Raw genomic sequence first — 22,850 nt, forward strand, 5'->3', positions numbered from 1 at the left:
CAGTATGAAAAGGCAAAAAGATAGGACACAGAAAGATGAACTCCCCAGGTCTTTCGGTGCCCAATATGCTACTGGAAATGGCTGGAGGAATAACTCCAGAAAGAATTAAGAGATGGACCCAATGAAAAAGCACCCTGTTGTGCATGTGACTGCTGATGGAAGCAAGGTCCGATGCTGTGGAGGGCAATATTGCATAGGAACCTGCAATGTTAGGTCTATGAATCAAGGTAAATTGGAATTGGTCAAGTACCATCAGGAGATGGCAAGAGTAAACATCAACATTTTAGGAATCAGTGAACTAAATTGGACTGGAATGGGTGAATTTAACTCAGATGATCATTTTATCTACTACTGTGGGTAAGAATTCCTTAGCAGAAATGGAGTAGCCATCATAGTCAACAAAAGAGTCTGAAATGCAGTACTTGGATGCAGTCTCAAAAATGAGAATGATCTCTGCTCTTTCCCAAGGCAAAACATTCAATATCACAGTAATCCAAGTCTATGCACCAAACACTAATGCTGAAGAAGGTGAAGTTGAACAGTTCTATGAAGACGTACAAGACCTTTTAGAACTAACACACAAAAAAGATGCCCTTTTCATTATAGGGGACTGGAATGCAAAAGTAGGAAATCAAGAGTTACCTTGAGAAACAGGCAAGTTTGGCCTTGGAGTACATAACGAAGCAGGGTAAAGGGTAACAGAATTTTGCCAAGAGATCACACTGGTCATAGCAAACACCCTCTTACAACAACAGAATAGAAGACTCTACACGTGGACATCACCAGATGGTCAATACCCAAAACAGATTGATTATATTCTTTGTAGCCAAAGATGAAGAAGCTCTATACAGTCAGGAAAAACAAGACTTGGAGCTGATTGTGCCTCAGATTATGAACTGCTCATGACCAAATTCAGACTTAAATGGAAGGAATTAGGAAAAACCACCAGACCATTCAGGTATGACCTAAATCAAATCCCTTACCTTTATACAGTGGAAATGACAGATAGATTCAAGGGATTAGACCTGATAGATAAAGTGTCTGAAGAACTATGGATGGAGGTTCGTGACATTGTACACGAGGCAGTGATCAAGACCATCCACAAGGAAAAGAAATGCAAAAAGGCAAAATGGTTGTCTGAGGAGGCCTTTCAAATAGCTGAGACAAGAGAAGTAAAAGGCAAAGGAGAAAAGGAAAGATATATCCATTTGAATGCAGAGTTCCAAAGAATAGCACGGAGAGATAAGAAAGCCTTCCTCAGTGATCAATACAAAGAAATAGAGGAAAACAATAGAATGGGAAAGACTAGAGATCTTTTCAAGAAAATTAGAGATACCAAGGGAACATTTCATGCAAAGATGGGCATAATATAGGACAGAAATGGTATGGACCTAACAGAAGCAGAATATATTAAGAAGAGGTGGCAAGAATACTCAGAAGCACTGTACAATAAAGATCTTCATGACCCAGATAACCACGATGGTGTGATCACTCACCTAGAGCCAGACATCCTAGAATGTGAAGTCAAGTGGGCCTTAGGAAGCATCACTACGAACAAAGCTAGTGGAGGTGATGGAATTCCAGTTGAGCTATTTCAAATCCTGAAAGATGATGCTGTGAAAGTGCTGCATTCAATATGCTAACAAATTTGGAAACTCAGCAGTGGCCACAGGACTGGAAAAAGTCAGTTTTCATTCCAATCCCAAAGAAAGGCCAAAGAATGTTCAAACTACCTTACAATTGCACTCGCCTCACACATTAGCAAAGTAATGCTCAAAATCTAGTGATTCTATATTTTTAAGACTGTATTCCATTTAAAGTTTTTAAATACTGAATATTTCCTGTGCTTTACATTGCATCATTTTATCTTATTTATTTTATACCTAGCAGTTCGTACCTCTTATTCCTCATGTCCTATCTTGCCCCACATCTCCCCACTAGTATCCACTAATCTTTTTTGTATTTGTGAGTCTGCTTTGTTATATCCATTTTTTTTTATTCCACATAGAAGTGAAAACATTCAATATTTGTCTTTCTTTGTATGATTTTTATCACTAAGCATTATACCCTCCACATCCATCCATGTTGTTACAGGTGGCTGGATTTCATTTGTTGCTATGGCTGTGTAACATTCCATTTTATATATAGATATGAATATATATATATAAATATGTACATCACGTATACATATATACACACATATATACATAGCATATCTTCGTTTTCAGTTCATCTGTTATTGGCCACTCAATTTGCTTCCATATTTTGAGTCTTGTATATAATGTTGTGAATATTGTAAATGCTGCTGTGAACATTGGGGTGCATGTATCTTTTTGAATTAGTGTTTTCATTTTCTTCAGATTATACCTAGGAACGAAATTGCTGGGTCATATGGTACTATATTTTTAGTTTTATGAGGAGTATTCATGCTGGTTTTCGTAGTGGCTGTACCAACTTGCATTCCCACCAACAGTGTATGAGGGTTTGCTTTTATCTACATCCTTGCTGTTGCTCCTTATTTGTTGTGTTTTCAACAATAGCCATTCTGCTATATGTGAAGTGATATTTCATCGTGGGTTTGATTTACATTTCCTCATAATTAGTTGATTGTGCGTATCTTTTCATGTGCCTGTTGGCCATCTGTGTATCTCCTTTGGAAAAATATCTACTCAAATCTTCTGCCCATTTTTTAATTGGGTTGTTTGATTTTTGATGTTGAATTTTATGACCTCTTTATATATTTTGGATATGAACCCCTATCTATGATACCTTACCTTATTCTGAATACTTTATTCCATTCAGTAGTTGTCCTTTTTATTTTGTTTCCTTATTTTTAAGTTTTCAATCTAGTGGGAAAGTGGTTTCTTATTGGAGAAAAGAATGCTGAGTATATAAGGCTGTTTTTTGGAGCATTTTTACCTTGTGGAATTTAAGAATTGCTGATAGGAGTCACTCGTTCATTGTTACCATTTTGTTGTGGGAGATATGTAGTGTTCATCATCTAGAAGACATATTGGGTGGATTTGCATAATATTTAAATTACAAATGTCTTAGAAAAACTTTAAATAGAGTATCAGATTGGGTGCTATTGCCATAGAAATTTTGAATAGTAATTTGCATTTGGCAGACACAAAAGAATCTACTCATTTCATACTGAAGCTTTTGGCCAAAGGATAGCATTTGTCTAGTCTACCAAATGGATCTCTGATCTGTCATAAGATTCACTTCAGTTCAGTCACTCAGTCGCATCTGACTCTTTGAGACCCCATGAACCACAGCACGCCAGACCTCCCTGACCATCATCAACTCCCGGAGTCCACCCAAACCCATGTCCATTGAGTCAGTGATGCCATCCAACCATCTCATCCTGTGTCGTCCTCTTCTCCTCCTGCCCTCAATCTTTCCCAGCATCAGGGTCTTTTCCAGTGAGTCAGCTCTTCGCATCAGTGGCCAAAGTATTAGAGTTTCAGCTTCAACATCAGTCCTTCCAAAAAATACCCAGGACTGATCTCCTTTAGGATGGACTGGTTGGATCTCCTTGCAGTCCAAGGGACTCTCAAGAGTCTTCTCCAACACCACAGTTCAAAAGCATCAATTCTTCGGCGCTCAGCTTTCTTTATAGTCCAACTCTCATATACGTACATGACCACTGGAAAAACCATAGCCTTGACTAGACGGACCTTTGTTGACAAGGTAATGACTCTGCTTTTTAATATGCTGTCTAGGTTGGTCATAATTTTCCTTCCCAGGAGTAAGCGTCTTTTAATTTCATGGCTGCAATCACCATCTGCAGTGATTTTGGAACTCAGAAAAATAAAGTCAACACCTGTTTCCACTGTTTCCCCATCTATTTGCCATGAAGTGATGGGACTGGATGCCATGATCTTTGTTTTCTGAATGTTGAGTTATAAGCCAGAATTTTCACTCTCCTCTTTCACTTTCATCAAGAGGCTCTTTAGTTTCTCTTCACTTTCTGCCATAAGGATGGTGTCATCTGCATATCTGAGGTTACTGATATTTCTCCCGGAAATCTTGATTCCAGCGTGTGCTTCTTCCAGCCCAGCGTTTCTCATGATGTACTCTGCATATAAGATAAATAAGTAGGGTGCCAATATACAGCCTTGACCTGCTCCTTTTCCTATTTGGAACCAATCTGTTGTTCCATGTCCCGTTCTTAGTGTTGCTTCCTGACCTGCATACAGATTTCTCAGGAGGCAGGTCAGGTGGTCTGCTATTACCATCTCTTTCAGAATTTTCCACAGTTTATTGTGATCCATACAATTAAAGGCTTTGGCATAGTCAATAAAGCAGAAATAGATGTTTTCCTGGAACTCTCTTGCTTTTTTGATGATCCAGCAGATGTTGGCAGTTTGATCTCTGGTTCCTCTGCCTTTTCTAAAACCAGCTTGAACATCTGGAATTCACAGTTCACGTATTGGTGAACCCTGGCTTGGAGAATTTTGAGCTTTACTTTACTAGCATGTGAGATGAGTGCAATTGTGTGGTAGTTTTAGCATTCTTTGGCATTGCCTTTCTTTGGGATTGGAATGAAAACTGATCTTTTCCAGTCCTGTGTCCACTGCTGAGTTTTACAAGTTTGCTGGCATATTGAGTGCAGCAGTTTCACAGCATCATCTTTTAGGATTTTAAATAGCTCAACTGGAATTCCATCACCTCCACTAGCTTTGTTCGTAGTGATGCTTCATAAGTCTCACTTGACATTCCAGGATGTCTAGCTCTAGGTGAGTGATTACACCATCATGATTATCTGGGTCGTGAAGATCTTTTTTGTACAGTTCTTCTGTGTATTCTTGCCACTTCTTCTTAATATCTTCTGCTTCTGTTAGGTCCATACCATTTCTGTCCTTTATTGGGCCTGTCTTTGCATGAAATGTCTCCTTGGTATCTCTAATTTTCTTGAAGAGATCTCTAGTCTTGCCCATTCTATGTTTTCCTCTATTTCTTTGTATTGATCACTGAGGAAGGCTTTCTTATCTCTCCTTGCTATTCTTTGGAACTCTGCATTGATATGGGTTTATCTTTCCTTTTCCCCTTGCTTTTCACTTCCCTTGTTTTCATAGGTATTTGTAAGGCCTCCTCAGGCAGCCATTTTGCTTTTTTGCATTTCTTTTTCTTAAGGATGGTCTTGATTCCTGTCTCCTGTACAGTGTCATGGACCTCCATCCATAGTTCATCAGGCACTCTGTCTATCAGATCTAGTCCCTTAAATGTATTTCTCACTTCCACTGTATAGTCATAAGGGATTTGATTTAGGTCATTCTTGAATGGTCTAGTGGTTTTCTCCACTTTCATTCTGCATTTGTCAATAAGGAGTTCATGATCTGAGCCACAGTCAGCTCCCAGTCTTGTTTTTGCTGACTGTATAGAGCTTCTCAATCTTTGGCTACAAAGAATATAATCAATCTGATTTGAGTGTCACCCATCTCGTGATTGATGTCCATGTGTAGAGTCTTCTCTTGTATTGTTGGAAGAGAGTGTTTGCTATGAACAGTGTGTTCTCTTGTCAGAACTCTGTTAGCCTTTGCCCTGCTTCATTCTGTACTCCACGGTCAAATTTGCCTGTTACTCCTGGTGTTTCTTGACTTTCTACTTTTACATTCCAGTCCCCTATATTGTAAATGACATTTTTTTGGCATGTTAGTTCTAGAAGGTCTTGTAGGTTTTGTTAGAACTGTTCAACTTCAGTTTCTTCAGCATTACTGGTCAAGACATAGACTTGGATTACCGTGATATTGAATGGTTTGCCTTGGAAACAAACAGAGATCATTCTGTTGTTTTTGAGATTGCATCCAAGTACTGTATTTTGGACTCTTTTGTTAACTATGATAGCTACTCCATTTCTTCTAAGGGATTCGTGCCCACAGTAGTAGATATAATGGTCATCTGAGTTAAATTCACCCACTCCAGTCCATCTTAGTTTGCTGATTCCTGGAATGTCGATGTTCAGTCTTGTCATCTCCTGTTTGACCACTCCAATTTGCCTTGATTCATGGACCTAATATTCCAGGTTCCTATGCAATATTGCTCTTTACAGCATCAGACCTTGCTTCTATGACCAGTCACATCCTCAACTGGGTATTGTTTTTGCTTTTGCTCCATCCCTTCATTCTTTCTGGACTTATTTCTCCAGTGATCTCCAGTAGCATTCTGGGCACCTACTGACCTGGGGCATTCATCTTTCAGTGTCCTAACTTTTTGCCTTTTCATATTGTTCATGGGGTTCTCAAGGCAAGAATACTGAAGTGGTTTGCCATTCCCTTCTCCAGTGGACCACATTCTGTCAGACCTCCCCAGCATGATCCGTCCATCTTGGGTGGCCCCACACGGTATGGCTTAGTTTCATTGAGTCATAAGACTAATAACTATATTTCCAGGACATGTATTTTTGCAGTGAAAAGTAAATTTTAGATGGCGACCCCTTACAGGCATATTTTTGAGGAAAAATAAATATTTTATGTATCAGAATTCTCATTTTTCTCTGGATCACATAAAATACTTATTGCCAAATAAAGTCAGTCCAGTTGCTGAGTCGTGTCCAACGCTGTGGCCTCAATAGCACAACATAGGGCTGTGAAAAACAAGACTGTTTGGAGAATAATAAAGAATATGCTCACGGTAAAGAAACCAAGTTAGAAAAATGAACACTGCTTCCCCTAACTGAGATAAAGTACCTTTCATGCTGACATATAAGATATCCATTAATTGTCCTTTGTTGAAGAAGTTGTGAGAAAACCACAAATTATATTTTTTAAAATTTAAAGACTGACTTGAGATATCATGACACTCAAGAATAGTTAAAAATAATCTCATCGTGAGTTTAAATTTTGATTTTAACCCTGAGTTTCCCTTTCTAACGCCTGATTACCTTGCCCCAAATCTTCCTCTAAAATCATTTGAAAGTAAAGGGTCACATATTATGTTATTTACAGGAAAATTTTTAACTTGCCTGAGCCTTAGTTGTCTCATTTACAAAGTGAAGATAACAAAATCTTATCTTACACTCAAAAAATAAACCCTCCAAAATGTTTAACATGTTTAACCATAATAGTTACCTTTATCCAGCTGTCTTTTTACACTTTGTACACTTCTGAATTGTTTGAACTTATTTTATTTCAAAAATGTATTGCTTTCATAATTTTTAAGATTAAAAAGTAAGTTAAGAAAAGATCATAATCAATTTGCAATTAAAATTATATATCAAGCATGGGGATCAATTTATACTCTATCAGGAATCCTAACTGAAAATATCCTAAATATAGGCACACTTTAGATAGAAATGTTGCACATTCAGTTCCAGACCAATACAATAAAGTGAATATCACAATAAAATGAGTTATAAAATTTTTGATTTCTTGGTCCATATAAAAAGTAAATTTAACACTGTACTCTTAAGTGAACAATAGCATTATGTCTAAAAAATGTAAATATCCTAACTAAAAACTAGTTTAGTACTTAAAAAATGCTAATCCTCATCTGATCCTTATGTGAGCTGTAGTAGCAACATGAAGGATCACTGAACACAAATCACCATAATGAATACAATAATTATTTAAAATTTTGAAATATTGTAAAAATTACCAAAATGTGACACACAAACAAGAAGTGGGCAAATGCTGTTGGATAGTTGGTTCTGATGCATTTTCTTAACACAGCGTTGTCATAAAACTTCAAATTGTTAAAAAAATATATCTGTTAAACACAAGAAAGCAAAGTAAAACAAGGGATACGGGTAGTGGAAAATCCGCGTGCTCATTCACTCAGTCATGTCTGACTCTTTGTGACCCATGGACTGCATTCTGCCAGCCTCCTCTTTCCATGGGATTTTCTAGGCAAGAATACTGTAGTGGGCTGCCATTTCCTCCTCCAGGGGATCTTCCTGACCTAGCGATTGAACCCATCTCTCCTGCATCTTCTGCATTGTTGCTGCTGCTGCTGCTAAGTTGCTTCAGTTGTGTCCGACTCTGTGCGACCCCATAGACAGCAGCCCACCAGGCTCCCTCGTCCCTGGAATTCTCCAGGCAAGAACACTGGAGTGGATTGCCATGTCCTTCTCCAGTGTAGGAAAGTAAAAAGTGAAAGTGAAGTTGCTCAGTCGTGTCTGACTCTTAGCGACCCTGTGGACTGCAGCCCACCAGGCTCCTCCATCCATGGGATTTTCCAGGCAAGAGTACTGGAGTGGGGTGCCATTGTTAAGATGATTATTTACCACTGAGCCACCTAGGAAGCCCAAGATTACAGAATCCTCAAGATTCAAGAACTGACAGCAACAGAAACCTCTGCAAATGGTAGTAGCCATAGGACTAAGGAAAAAAAAAAAGATTTATGTCAGTTTTTCTGGAAAATGAATCAGTGAAATGAAGCCCCAAATAAACAATTATCATACATGCAGGTGTTGTTCATTCGCTAAGTCAAGTCCAACTCTTTGCAACCCCATGGACTGTAGCATGCCAGACTTCAACGTTCTTCACTGTCTCCCAGAGTTTGCTCAAACTCATGTCCATTGAATCAATGATGCCATCCGACCATCTTATCCTCTGCTGCCCCCTTCTCCTTTTACTTTCAATCTGTCCCAGTATCACGGTGTTTTCCAATGAGTCAGCTCTTTGTATCAGGTAGTCAAAGTATTGTAGCTTCCACTTCAGCATCAGTCCTTCCAATGAATATTCAGAAATGATTTCCTTTAGGATTGATAGGTTTTATCTCTTTGCAGTCCAAAGGACTCTCAAGAGTCTTCTCCAGCACCACAGTTCAAAAGCATCAATTCTTCAGTGCTCAGTCTTCTTTAGGTCCAACTCTCACATCTGTTGCCTGCAAATTTGGAAAACTCAGCAGTGGCCACAGGACTGGAAAAGATCAGTTTTCATTCCAATCCAAAAGAAAGGCAATGTTAAAGAATGTTCAAACAGCACAATTGCACTCATCTCACACACACTAGTAAAGTAATTTTCAAAATTCTCCAAGCCAGGCTTCAGCAATACGTGAACCGTGAACTTCCAGATGTTCAAGCTGGTTTTAGAAAAGGCAGAGGAACCACAGATCAAATTGCCAACATTTGCTGGATCATTGAAAAGCAAGAGAGTTCCAGAAAAAACATCTATTTCTGCTTTATTGACTATGCCAAAGCATTTGACTGTGTGGGTCACAATAAACTGTGGAAAATTCTGAAAGAGATGGGAATCCCAGAACACCTGACCTGCCTCTGGAGACATCTGTATGGAGGTTAGGAATCAACAGTTAGAACTGGACATGGAACAACAGACTGGTTCCAAATTGGAAAAGGAATATATGAAGGCTGTGTATTGTTACCCTGCTTACTTAACTTATACACAGATTATATCATGTGAAATGCCGGGCTGGATGAAGCACAAGCTGTAATCAAGATTTCCAGGAGAAATATCGATAACCTCAGATATGCGGATGACACCATCCTTATTGTAGAAAGCGAAGAAGAGCTAAAGAGTCTTTTGATGAAAGTGAAAGAGGACAGTGAAAAAGTTGGCTTAAAAGTCAACATTCAGAAAACTAAGATCATGGCATCTAGTCCCATCACTTGATGGCAATCAGGTGTGGAAACAGTGACAGACTTTATTCTTTTAGGCTCCAGAATCACTGCAGATGGTGACTGCAGCCATGAAATTAAAAGGTACTTGCTCCTGAAGAAAAGGTATGACCAACCTAGACATCATATTAAAATGCAAAAACATTACTTTCCCAACAAAGGTTCCATCTAGTCAAAAGTATGGCTTTTCCAGTAGTCATGTATGGATGTGAGAGTTGTACTACAAAGAAAGCTGAGCATCCAATAATTGATGCTTTTGAACTGTGGTGTTGAGGAAGACTCTTGAGAGTCCCTTGGACTGCAAGGAGATCCAACCAGTCCATCCTAAAGGAAATCAGTCCTGAATATTCATTGGAAGGACTGATGCTGAAGCTGAATCTCCAATACTTTGGCCACCTGATGTGAAGAACTGACTAATTCAGAAAGACCCTGGTGCTAGGAAAGACTGAATGTGGGAGAAGGGGAAGACAGAGGGTGAGACTGTTGGTAGGCATCACCAGTCAATGGACATGCATTTGAGTAAACTCTAGGAGTTCATAATGGACAGGGAAGCCTGGCATGCTGCAGTCCATGGGGTCACAAGTAGTGAGACATGACTGAGCGACTGAAATGAACTGAGGTAACATAAGAAAGAGGGCTAAGAATTGCTTCTTGTCTTAATCTCCTACATGGAACTAGATGATTATTTGAATAATGAAAAACTTTAATAAATAGTCCTAACCGTGAATACTGAAGTGGTCATGTGAGCAGTATGAGTGTGATGATGCAGTCATGTTCCTAGGCTCTATTTCCTCTCTTCAGTCTGTGATTCTGTAAAAATTTCTATTCAATAATAAAATTTGAAAATAAACGTAACATTCAGAGTTGATATGAATATTTTAATCAAATAACATTATTAAAATGTCTCACATTGTGCTTGGCAAATGTGTCTTCTCAACATAGGATTTCTTCCTTTATCCATCAGTCCAGTAGTGTCTTAATGTAGCGCTTTGACCTGAGTATAAAAAGTGACTCTTGATTAGATCCTCTGTTACATTTGGCACTTACATTCAAACTGACCCTGAAATGAAAGTTCTGTTTTTAACTGAAGTATGTTTGATGTACTGGCTTCCCAGGTGGCCGTAGTGGTACAGAACTCGGCTTACAATGGAGGAGAACTAAGAGACAGGGTTTTGATCCCTGGGATAGGAAGATCCCCTGGAGGAGGGTATGGCAACCCATTCCAGTATTCTTGTCTGAAGAATCCCATGGACACAGGAGTCTTGCAAGCTACAATTCATAGGGTTGCACAGAGTCGGACATGACTGATGTAACTTAGCAAGCGTGCATATTTGATGTACAATATTATATGTTGCATGCATACTCAGTTACTTCAGTTTTGTCTGATTGTTTGAGACCCCTCAGACTCCTCTGTCCATCAGATTATCCCGGCAAGAATACTGGAGTTGGTTGCCATTTCCTCCTTTAGGGGATTTTCCCAACCCTGGGATTAACCCACATCTCCTTTGGCTCCTGAATTGGCAGGCGAATTCTTTACCACTGAGTCACCTGGGAAGCCCCCACAATATTATATGTTACAGGTGTACAATATAGTGATTCACAATTTTTAAAGGTTATACCTCATTTATATTTATTATGAAAATTGACTGTATTTCCAGTGTTGTACATATACATTAGTAGCTCATTTTATACATAATATAAAATAGCTTATTTTATACATAATAACACACACACATATTTTATACATCATAAAAACATATGATGTATTTCTCAATTCCCTCCTCTTTCTTCCCACTGGTAATCACTAGTCAGTTATATGTATCTTTGAGCCTGTATTCACTACTTTGTTTTAATTTTTGCATTCCACATATAAGTTGTATCATACAGTATTTATTATTCTGTATTTAAAGAAGTAACACTCGATATTGGTGAATGACTTTATCTTATATATAGAAAATCCTAAGGAATACACACACAATTAGAACTAATAAAGGAGTTTAACAAGGTTACAGGGAACAAGATCAATATACAAAAATACATTGTTTTCCTATGCACTATCAATGAACAACCTAAAAATTAAATTAAGAAAACAATCATGTTTACAGTAGTATCAAAAAGATTCAAGTACTGACACAAAAATTTAACAGAATAAGTGCAAGACTTGTATACTAAAAAGTGCAAAACAACATTGAAAGAAATTAAGGGGCACCTCAATAAATAGAAAGACATTCCATGTTCATGAATTGAAAGGCAATATTGTTAAGATGGTAATAAAAAATATCCATAGATTTACTGTAAATCTCTAGCAAAATAGCAACTGGCCATTTTGCACAAATAGATATGGTGACTCTAAAATCTACATAGAACCAAATGGAAAAAGAAATCTTGAAAAAGATTCACAATTGTTAATCTTAAAACTTACCACACACCAGTTGTAATCAACATAATGTTGTGGTGACATAAAGATAGACTTATAGATCAATAGAATAGAACTGAGTCCAGAAATAAATATACACACTTATGGTTAATTGATATTTTAGAGAATGCCAAAACAATTCAGTGGGAATGAATGATCTTTTGAACATATGATGGTAAGACTACTAGATTTTCACCTGCAAAAGTATGAAGTTGGAGCCCTACATCATACTATGTTAAAAAATTAGAACTGAAAATTATAAAACTCTCACCTAGGTGAAAAGAACATAGGTGCAAATCTTCATGACCTTATATCAGACAAGTTTCTGACATATTACACCAAAACACAGGCAACCAAAGGCAAAAATAGGCCAGTTAGACTTCACAAATTTAAAAATGTTTATGCTTCAAAGGACGCTACCAATAAAGTGCCAAGACAGCCCAAAGAATGTGATAAAATTCTTGCACATCTAGTATTCAGAGTATATAATACATTGTCCCTTTATATATTTTAATTTTATTGGAGTATAGTTGATTTACAATGTTGTGTTAGTTTCAGGTGTACAGCAAAGTGATTCAGGTATGTGTCACTTCAGTCATGTCTGACTCTTTGCAGCCCGATAGATGGCAGCCGACCTGGCTCCTCTGTCCCTGGGATTCTCCAGGCAAGAATACTGGAGTGGGTTGCCATTTCCTTCCCTAATATATACATATATATATTCATTATTTTTTTAGATTGTTTCCTCATATAGGTTATCATGGAATATTGAATAGAGTTCTCTGTACTATATAGTATATCCTTGTTTCTTATCTATCTTATATATAGTAGTGTGTGTGTTCACTCCAAGCTTCTGATTTATCCTGGCCCCCATTATATTTTCCCTTTGATAACCATAAGTTTGTTTTTGATATCTGCTAAGTCTGCGGACTTATTTGTAAATAAGTTCATTTTTATCATTTAAAAAAAAATTAGATTCCACTTGAGTGATATCATATAATATTTGCTTTTTTTTCTGTCTGTCTTATTTCACTTAGTATTATAATCCCTAGGTACATCTATTAATATGTTGTGGCAACAGGCAATATTTCATTGTTGTATGGCTCAGGAATATTCCATTGTATATATGTACCACATCATCTTTATCCATTCCTCTGTTGATGGACATTTAGGTTTCTTCCATGTCCTGGCTGTTGTAATTAGTGCTACAATGATTATCAGGGTGCATATATCTTTTCAAATTGTGTTTTTTTTTTCTAGATATATGCCCAGTAGTGGGATTACTGGATCATATGGTTGCTCTTTCTGATGGCTCAGTGGGTAAAGAATCCGCCTGAAATGCAGGATACACAGGTTGATGTGGGTTCAGTTCCTAGCTTGGGAAGATCCTTTGGAAGATGAAATGGCAACCCACTTCAGTATTCTTGCCTGAAAAATCCCATGGACAAAGGAGCATTGCAGGCTACAGTCCACGGGGTCACAAAGAGTCGGACACAACTGGGCACACACAAGCACATGGTAGCTCTATCTTTAGTTTTTTAAGGACCCTTCATGGGCTTCCCAGATGGCTCAGTGGGTAGAGAATCCGCCTCCAATGCAGGAGACGCAGGAGACGTGGCTTCAATTTCTTGATCAGGAAGATCCCTTGGAGGAAGGCATGGCAACCCACTCCAGTATTCTTGCTTGGAGAATCCCATGGACAGAGGAGCCTGGTGGGCTAGGGTCCATAGATTCCTAAAGAGTCAAACATGACTGAAGTGACTGAGCACACACGCATGAAAGGAACCTTCATAGTATTCTCCATAGTGGTTGTACCAATTTGCAGCAGTATAGGAGAGTTCCTTTTTCTCCACAACCTCTCCAGCATGTATTGTTTGTAGACTTTTTTGATGATGGCTGTTCTGGCCCATGTGAAGTAATACCTCATTGTAGCTTTGATTTACATTCTTATTATTAGTGATGTTGAACATCTTTTCATGTACTTTTTGGCAATCTGTATGTCTTTGGAGAAATATAAAGGTAGAAGCAAATTTAAAAATGGGAAAAATAATTCAATAAACATTTCTCCAAAGAATATATAGTTGACCCTTCAATAACATTGGTTTGAACTTCATAGGTCTGCTTATATGTCGATATTTTTGATATTTAATATTACAGTGCTACAAAATCTGTTGGTTGAATCGGTAGATGTGGAACTGTAAATGTGGAGGATCCATGTGTTTGGAGGGTGGACTATAAGTTATACACAGATTTTTGATTACAGGGAGGTTTGGCATGCCTAACCCCCATGTTGTTCATGGGCTAACTTCATATACAAAGGGTCAGTAATCTTAGGAAAAGACATTTCAGGCTGTTAGTCATTAGGGAAAGGCAATGTGAATGCAGCCACAGTGAATGCATCTTCACAACTCACCCACTGGTTTCAGTATAGTCAAAAAGTAAGTATTGATGAGTATGTGGAGAAATTGAACTCTCATTCATTGTTGTGGGGAATGTAAAATGACACACCAACTTTGGAAAACAGTTTGATGGGAAGGAAAAACACCAATACAGTATACTAACGCATATATATGGAATTTAGAAAGATGGTAACAATAACCTTGTGTACGAGACAGCAAAAGAGACACTGATGTATAGAACAGTCTTATGGACTCTGTGGGAGAGGGAGAGGGTGGGAAGATTTGGGAGAATGGCATTGAAACATGTAAAATATCATGTATGAAACGAGATGCCAGTCCAGGTTCGATGCACGATACTGGATGCTTGGGGCTAGAGCACTGGGACGACCCAGAGGGATGGTATGGGGAGGGAGGAGGGAGGTGGGTTCAGGATGGGGAACACATGTATACCTGTGGCAGATTCATTTTGATATTTGGCAAAACTAATACAATTATGTAAAGTTTAAAAATAAAATAAAATTTAAAAAAAAGAAAAAAAAACTTAAAAATAAAGTCACCCATATGACTCTAATTCTACTGAGCATATGTGTATGCTCAAAACAATTGAAAACATGACCACATAAAGTCTCGTATGTGAATATTCATGGCAGCATTATTTATGACCACTCCCAAATGGAAATAACTCAAATGTCCATCAACTGAAGAATTCATAAAGAACATATAGTATATCCATTTAGTCATATAGTCAAATATTATTTTGCCATAGAAAGGAATGAAGTACTGATATGTGCTACAATAGGGATGAACATTAAAACCATTATTTTAAGTGTAATAAAACAGTAACAAAAGGCAACATATTGTATGATTCCAGATATATGAATGTCTAGAATAGACAAATTCATAGAGACACAAAGTAAGTTGTGGTTTTAGAGGAGAAATAGAGGAAAACAGGGAATGATTATTAATAGGTATGGGATTTATTTTTGAGGTGATGGAAGTATACTGGAATTAGATAACAGTGATGTTGCACAACTTTGTTGATATACTAAAAACTGAATTATTTACTTAAAAGGGGTGAATTTTATGATACATGAATTCTATCTCATAGTTTTTAATTTTAAAAATAGAAGTGGAGGAAAAAGTGACCGACAGAACTTGATCTATTTTTAGAGAAGTCACTGACATTTTCGGACTTCCATGCTTTCTTCAAACAATTGCTACTTGAAATAGATTCAACACCTGGAGGAACAGTTTTTCCTACCTATCTTTTGTATGAAAATCTCTATCTCCTGTGTTTGGTATCTGAGTTGGGGCAAAGCCTATAGTCGAGGCTCCCTGATTATTAATAAGTCTCCTAAAAAACTATTTTAATGATTATCTTAATTTTATTTGACAATGTAAAATAAAGTTCAGTTCAGTTCAGTCGCTCAGTCGTGTCTGACTCTTTGCGACCCCATGAATTGCAGCACACAAGGCTTCCCTGTCCATCACCAACTCCTGGAATTCACCCAAACTCACGTCCATCGAGTCAGTGATGCCATCCAGCCATCTCATCCTCTGTCATCCCCTTCTCCTCCTGCCCTCAATCCCACCCAGCATCAGAGTCTTTTCCAAAGAGTCAACTCTTCGCATGAGGTGGCCAAAGTATTGGAGTTTCAGCTTTAGCATCAGTCCTTCCAAAGAACACCCAGGACTGATCTCCTTTAGAATGGACTGGTTGGATCTCCTTGCAGTCCAAGAGACTCTCAAGAGTCTTCTCCAACACCACAGTTCAAAAGCATCAATTCTTTGGCGCTCAGCTTTCTTCACAGTGCAACTCTCACATCCATACATGACCACTGAAAAAACCAGAGCCTTGACTAGATGGACCTTTTGTTGGCAAAGTCTCTGCTTTTGAATATGCTATCTAGGTTGGTCATAACTTTCCTTCCAAGGAGTAAGTGTCTTTTAATTTCATGGCTGCAATCACCATCTGCAGTGATTTTGGAGCCCCAGAAAATACAGTCTGACACTGTTTCCACTGTTTCCCCATCTATTTCCCATGAAGTGATGGGACCAGATGCCATGATCTTAGTTTTCTGAATGTTGAGTTATAAGCCAACTTTTTCACTCTCCTCTTTCTTTCATCAAGAGGCTTTTGAGTTCCTCTTCACTTTCTGCCGTAAGGATGGTATCATCTGCATATCTGAGGTTATTCATATTTATCCCAGCAATCTTGATTCCAGCTTGTGCTTCATGCAGCCCAGCGTGTCTCTTGATGTATTCTGCATATAATTTAAATAAGCAGGGTGACAATATACAGGCTTGACGTACTCCTTTTCCTATTTGGAACCAGTCTGTTGTTCCATGTCCAGTTCTAACTGGTGCTTCCTGATCTGCATATAGATTTCTCAATAGGCTGGTCAGGTGGTCTGGTATTCCCATCTCTCCCAGAATTTTCCACCATTTATTGTGATCCACACAGTCAAAGGCTTTGGCATAGTCAGTAAAGCAGAAATAGATGTTTCTCTGGAACTCTCTTGTTTTTTCAATGATCCAGCAGACGTTGGCAATTTGATCTCTGGTTCCTCTGCCTTTTCTAAAACCAGCTTCAACATCTAGAAGTTCACAGTTCACGTATTGCTGAAGCCTGGCTTGGAGAATTTTGAGCATCACTTTACTAGTGTGTGAGATGAGTGCAATTGTGTGGTAGTTTGAGCATTCTTTGGCATTGCCTTTCTTTGGGATTGGAATGAAAACTGATCTTCTCCAGTCTTGTGGCCACTGCTGAGTTTTCCAAATTTGCTGGCATATTGAGTGCAGCGCTTTCACAGCATCATCTTTCAGGATTTGAAATAGCTCAACTGGAATTCCATCACTTCCACTGGCTTTGTTCATAGTGATGCTTTCTAAGGCCCACTTGACTTCACATTCCAGGATGTCTGGCTCTAGGTCAGTGATCACACCATCGTGATTATCTTGGTCGTGAAGATCTTTTTTGTACAGTTCTTCTGTGTTTTCTTGCCACCTCTTCTTAATATCTTCTGCTTCTTTTAGGTCTACACCATTTCTGTCCTTTATCGAGCCCGTCTTTGCATGAAATGTTCCCTTGGTATCTCTAATTTTCTTGAAGAGATCTCTAGTCTTTCCCATTTTTTATTTTCCTCTATTTCTTTGCATTGATCGGTCTTATCTCTCTGTGCTCTTCTTTGGAGCTCTGAATTCAGATGCTAATATCTTTTGTTTTCTCCTTTGCTTTTCTCTTCTCTTCTTTTTACAGCTATTTGTAAGGCCTCCCCCAATAGCCATTTTACTTTTCTGCTTTTCTTTTCCATGGGAATGGTCTTGATCCCTATCTCCTGTACAGTGTCATGAACGTCCATCCATAGTTCATCAGGCACTCTTATCTATCAGATCTAGTCCCTTAAATCTATTTGTCACTTCCGCTGTATAATCATAAGTGATTTGATTTAGGTCAAATAAAGCAGACCAGGATATTATGCAACCTTCAACAAGTGACTTCACCTTTTTTGAACCTTAATTTCCTTTACAATGTGTACTTTTCAGGATTGTGAAGACTTAATGAGATATGGCTTTTAAATACCTAGCAAACTGCCTGGCCTGATTTAGGCCTCAGTTAATGTTAGCTTCCTCTCCTACTTTTTTCCCTCTGGTTAAAATACGCATTCTTCTTCTCTCTCTCTCTCTTTTTTTTTTATCAAATGAATTATGTCTATTTTTTCTTTTTTTAATTAATTAATTGATTTTTAATTGAATGATAATTGCTTTACAGAATTTTGTTTTTTCCTTTCAATCCTCAACATGAATCAGCCATAAGTATACATATATCTCCTCCCCTTTGAACCTCCCTTCAATCTCCTTCCCTATCCCACCCCTCTTGGTTGGTACAGAATCCCTCTTTGTGTTTCCTCAGCCATACAACAAATTCCCATTGGTCATCTATTTTACATATGGTAATGTAAGTTTGCAGGTGGTGATTGCAGCCATGAAATTAAAAGACGCTTACTCCTTGGAAGGAAATTATGACCAACCTAGATAGCATATTCAAAAGCAGAGATATTACTTTGTCAACAAAGGTCTGTCTAGTCAAGGCTATGGTTTTTCCAGTGGTCATGTATGGATGTGAGAGTTGGACTGTGAAGAAAGGTAAGCACTGAAGAATTGATGCTTTTGAAGTGTGATGTTGGAGAAGACTCTTGAGAGTCCCTTGGACTGCAAGGAGATCCAACCAGTCCATTCTGAAGGAGATTGGTCCTGAGTGTTCTTTGGAAGGACTGATGCTAAAACTGAAACTCCAGTACTTTGGCCACCTCATGTGAAGAGTTGACTTATTGGAAAAGACTCTGATGCTGGGTGGAATTGGGGGCAGGAGGAGAAGGGGACGACAGCAGATGAGATGGCTGGATCATATCACCAACTTGATGGACGTGAGTTTGAGTGAACTCCGGGAGTTGGTAATGGACAGGGAGGCCTGGCATGCTGCAATTCGTGGGGTCGCAAAGAGTCCGACATGACTCAGCGACTGAACTGAACTGAATGTAAGTGTCTTTGCTTCTCTTTCCTTATATTTCACCCTCTCCTCCCCTCTCCCCATGTCTGTAAGTCTATTCTCTATGTCTGTTTCTCCATTGCTGTCCTGTAAAAAAATTCTTCACTACCATTTTTCTAGATTCTGTATATATGCGTTGGAATATGATATTTATCTTTCTCTTTCTGACTTACTTCTCTCTGTACAATAGGCTCTAAGTTTATCCACCTCACTAGAACTGACTGAAATATGTTCCTTTTTATGGCTAAGTCATATTCCATTGTGTATATGAACCACAACTTCTTTATCCATTTATCTGTCAATGGAAATCTAGGTTGCTTCCATGTTCTAGCTATTGTAAATAGTGCTGCAGTAAACAATGGGATACATATGTCTTTTTAATTTGGGTTTTCTCAGGGTATATGCCTAGGAGTGGAATTGCTGGGTCATATGGTGGTTTCATTCCTAGTATTTTTTTTAATTAATTCATTTTTTATTGAAGAATAATTTCTTTACGGAATTTTGCTGTTTTCTGTCAAACCTCAACATGAATGAGCCATAGGTATACATATATCCCCTTCCTTTTGAACCTCCTTCCCATCTCCCTCCCCATCCCACCCCTCTAGGTTGATACAGAGCCCCTGTTTGAGTTTCCTGAGCCATACAGCAAATTCCCATTGGCTATCTATTTTACATATGGTAATGTAAGTTTCCATGTTACTCTTTCCATACATCTCACCCTCTCTCCCCTCTCCCAATGTTCATAATTCTATTCTCTATGTCTGTTTCTCCATTGCTGCCCTGTAAGTAAGTTCTTCAGTACCATTTTTTCTAGATTCTGTATATATGTGTAAGAACACAGTGTTTATCTTTTTCTTTCTGACTCACTTCACTGTGTTCTAGGTTCTAGGTACATCTACCTCATCAAAACTGGCTCAAATGTGTTCCTTTTTATGGATGAGTAATATTCCATTGTATATATATATATACCACGACTTCTTTATCCATTTGTCTGTCAATGGACACCTAGGTTGCTTCCATGTTCTAGCTATTGTAAATAGTACTGCAATGAACAATGGAATACGTGTGTCTCTTTCAGTTTTGAGTTCCTCAGGGAATATGCCTAGGAGTGGGTTTGCTGGGTCATATGGTGGTTTTTTGTTTTGTTTTGTTTTTATTTTATTTTTAAACTTTACATAATTGTATTAGTTTTGCCAAATATCAAAATGAATCCACCACAGGTATACATGTGTTCCCCATCCTGAACCCTCCTCCCTCCTCCCTCCCCATACCATCCCTCTGGGTCGTCCCAGTGCTCTGGCCCCAAGCATCCAGTATCGTGCATCGAACCTGGACTGGCATCTCGTTTCATACATGATATTTTACATGTTTCAATGCCATTCTCCCAAATCTTCCCACCCTCTCCCTCTCCCACAGAGTCCATAAGACTGTTCTATACATCAGTGTCTCTTTTGCTTTCTCGTACACAGGGTTATTGTTACCATCTTTCTAAATTCCATATATATGCGTTAGTATACTGTATTGGTGTTTTTCCTTCTGGCTTACTTCACTCTGTAGAATAGGCTCCAGTTTCATATAGTGGTTTTATTCCTAGTTTTTTAAGGAATCTCCGTACCATCTTCCATAGTGGCTGTATCAATTTACATTCCCACCAACAGTGCAAGAGCATTCCTTTTTCTCCACACCCTCTCCAGCATTTATTGTTTGTAGACTTTTTGATGATGGCCATTCTGGCTGGTGTGAGATGATATCTAATTATAGTTTTGATTTGCATTTCTCTAATAATGAGTGATGTTAAACATCTTTTCATGTGTTTTCTAGCCTTCTGTCTGTCTTCTTTGGAGAAAAGTCCGTTTAGGTCTTTTTCCCACTTTTTGATTGGGTTGTTTGTTTTTCTTGTATTGAGTTGTATGAGTTGCTTGTATATTTTGAAAATTAATCCTTTGTCAGTTGTTTTATTGATTTTCTCCCATTCTAAGGGTTGTCTATTTGCCTTGCTTTTAGTTTCCTTTGCCGGGCAAAAGCTTTTAAGTTTAATCAGGTCCCAGTTGTTTACTTTTGTTTTTATTTCCATTACTCTAGGAGGCAGATCATAGAGGATCTTACTTTGATTTATGTTATCGAGTGTTCTGCCTATATTTTCCTCTAAGAGTTTTATAGTTTCTGGTCGTACATTTAGGTCTTTAATTCATTTTGAGTTTATGTAAAAAGCACATTCTTGACAGATAAGAGGTCATTCAGTTTTGTCCTGGCTTTCTGCCCAGCAATAGATTGCCTCTAGAAATAAACCACGGGTGAGGTATATTCTTTTCCTGTGTGTAACTTGCTTTGCCTCATCTAATACTTGGCATGCTATAGGTACTCAGTGAGTTTAGATTTCCTATGTGACAACGCAAGCTTTTTACATGAATTTCCCAATGTGGTGCTGAGAGGATTCCAGGATGTCAGCATTAGTCTGTGACAAGCTAGCATTCTTAGTGCTCCTTTGGAGACTGTGTGATTTCTATTAATTGTTGTGCTGAGAGGCAGAGAGCTTAACACAAATAACGAGTGAGTCTTCCATCCCTCATAAGGCTTTTCAACTCCTGATTTTCAGTTAAGCCTTGCAGGATTTTTTCATATCTTTAACATCATCTTTTAACATGTTGTACTGAAATGCTTAAACAGTATCAAAGAACTTATAATTTACAGATTCAGTCTTAGATTCCAATTTTTTGGGGAATGTTTTACTTATTATTGGACTGTCTATATGCATTATAAATTAACATTTGAAAGGCATATTCACTGTTGACTATTGTGTTCCTTCTTCTTTTCAAAAATTAATGTAGTTTATACATGTGAAAATATTGAGGAGAAAAAAAAAATTAACTGGTATACAGGTGAATTTTAAGTGCCATTGTCTGAGCATTAGCTCCCAGAGCCTTTAGCTATACCAATAGGAACTACCCTTTGCATAGGTGAAGTTGTTCAAGGTTATATTTGAAGAAGCTGAAACTGCTGAGACAAAATCCTGACTTGCTTTTCTGACACTGTGTTGTTCATTCTCATTTCTGAGCAGATTAAATTAAAATCACAGACATCTTACTCTTTACCTTCTCTCTCACCTCTAGGAGCGGAAAAAGAAATTTGAAAAGGATGGAGAGAGGTTTTATTCCTTACTGGATCGGCACTTACATCTGTCTTCCAAAAAGAAAGAATCTCAGTTACAAGAGGTATGTTCAAAAAGCTGTCCCTGCCTTCTGTTACCAGGTATGCCTTGGTACATGGGAGCTTCCTATTGCAAGGGTTTTCTCTTACTCTGCCTCAGCAGAGAACCATGTATAATGGTTGTGCTTGCAGATTAAACTATGGCCAGGGTCTCAGGACTCCTGAGTTCTTAAGTCAGCTCCTCCACAAACTCACAGTGTGACTTTGGATAAGATATTTCTTTCCTGGCCTCAGTTTCTCTGTCAAAGGAAGTGTGGTACCACTCACAGATCCCTTCCAGTTCTAAGTTTTTGATTCCAGATGAGGTTATAAAGTTAAACTAGCATTGTAGGACAGAAGAAGATGATGAAGGAGTAAGATGGGGAGATCACCTGCCTCCCACAAATACATAAAAAATTCATCAGAATATGGAACAAGTCCTACAGAACAGCTTCTAAATGACAGCAGAACACTCCAAACCTCCAAAAAAGCAAGCAAATCTCCTTAGAATGAGGTAGGACAAAGGATAAACACACACACACACAAAGACAAAGGACTTCAGGGCGGGAGTTTGTGCCCCAAGAGAGGTAGGGAGTCATGAAGGAGGAAAAGTTTCTGAGCACTTATAAAGCCCCTCACAGGCGGGACCAAGTGGGGAGCTGTGAAACCTCAGAGTGCTGTGCAACAGCAGCGACTCAGAAGGCAAAATACTGAGAAAGCTGC

At 38.3% G+C, this 22,850-nt stretch overlaps 1 protein-coding gene across 5 annotated transcripts in view; it reads left to right on the forward strand.

Annotated features, from left to right (window-relative positions):
- OPHN1 (oligophrenin 1) overlaps positions 1-22,850 on the forward strand; it is a 627,556-nt gene that overhangs the window by 294,266 nt on the left and 310,440 nt on the right. For all 5 annotated transcript variants that reach the window (XM_070784718.1, XM_070784715.1, XM_070784720.1 and 2 more), the window contains one exon: positions 22,052-22,153. In XM_070784718.1, coding sequence (XP_070640819.1) covers positions 22,052-22,153 — 102 coding nt within the window. The remainder of the gene's footprint in view (positions 1-22,051; positions 22,154-22,850) is intronic.

Source organism: Bos indicus, chromosome X, assembly GCF_029378745.1.
Source record: "Bos indicus isolate NIAB-ARS_2022 breed Sahiwal x Tharparkar chromosome X, NIAB-ARS_B.indTharparkar_mat_pri_1.0, whole genome shotgun sequence".
Lineage (NCBI taxonomy): Eukaryota > Metazoa > Chordata > Mammalia > Artiodactyla > Bovidae > Bos > Bos indicus.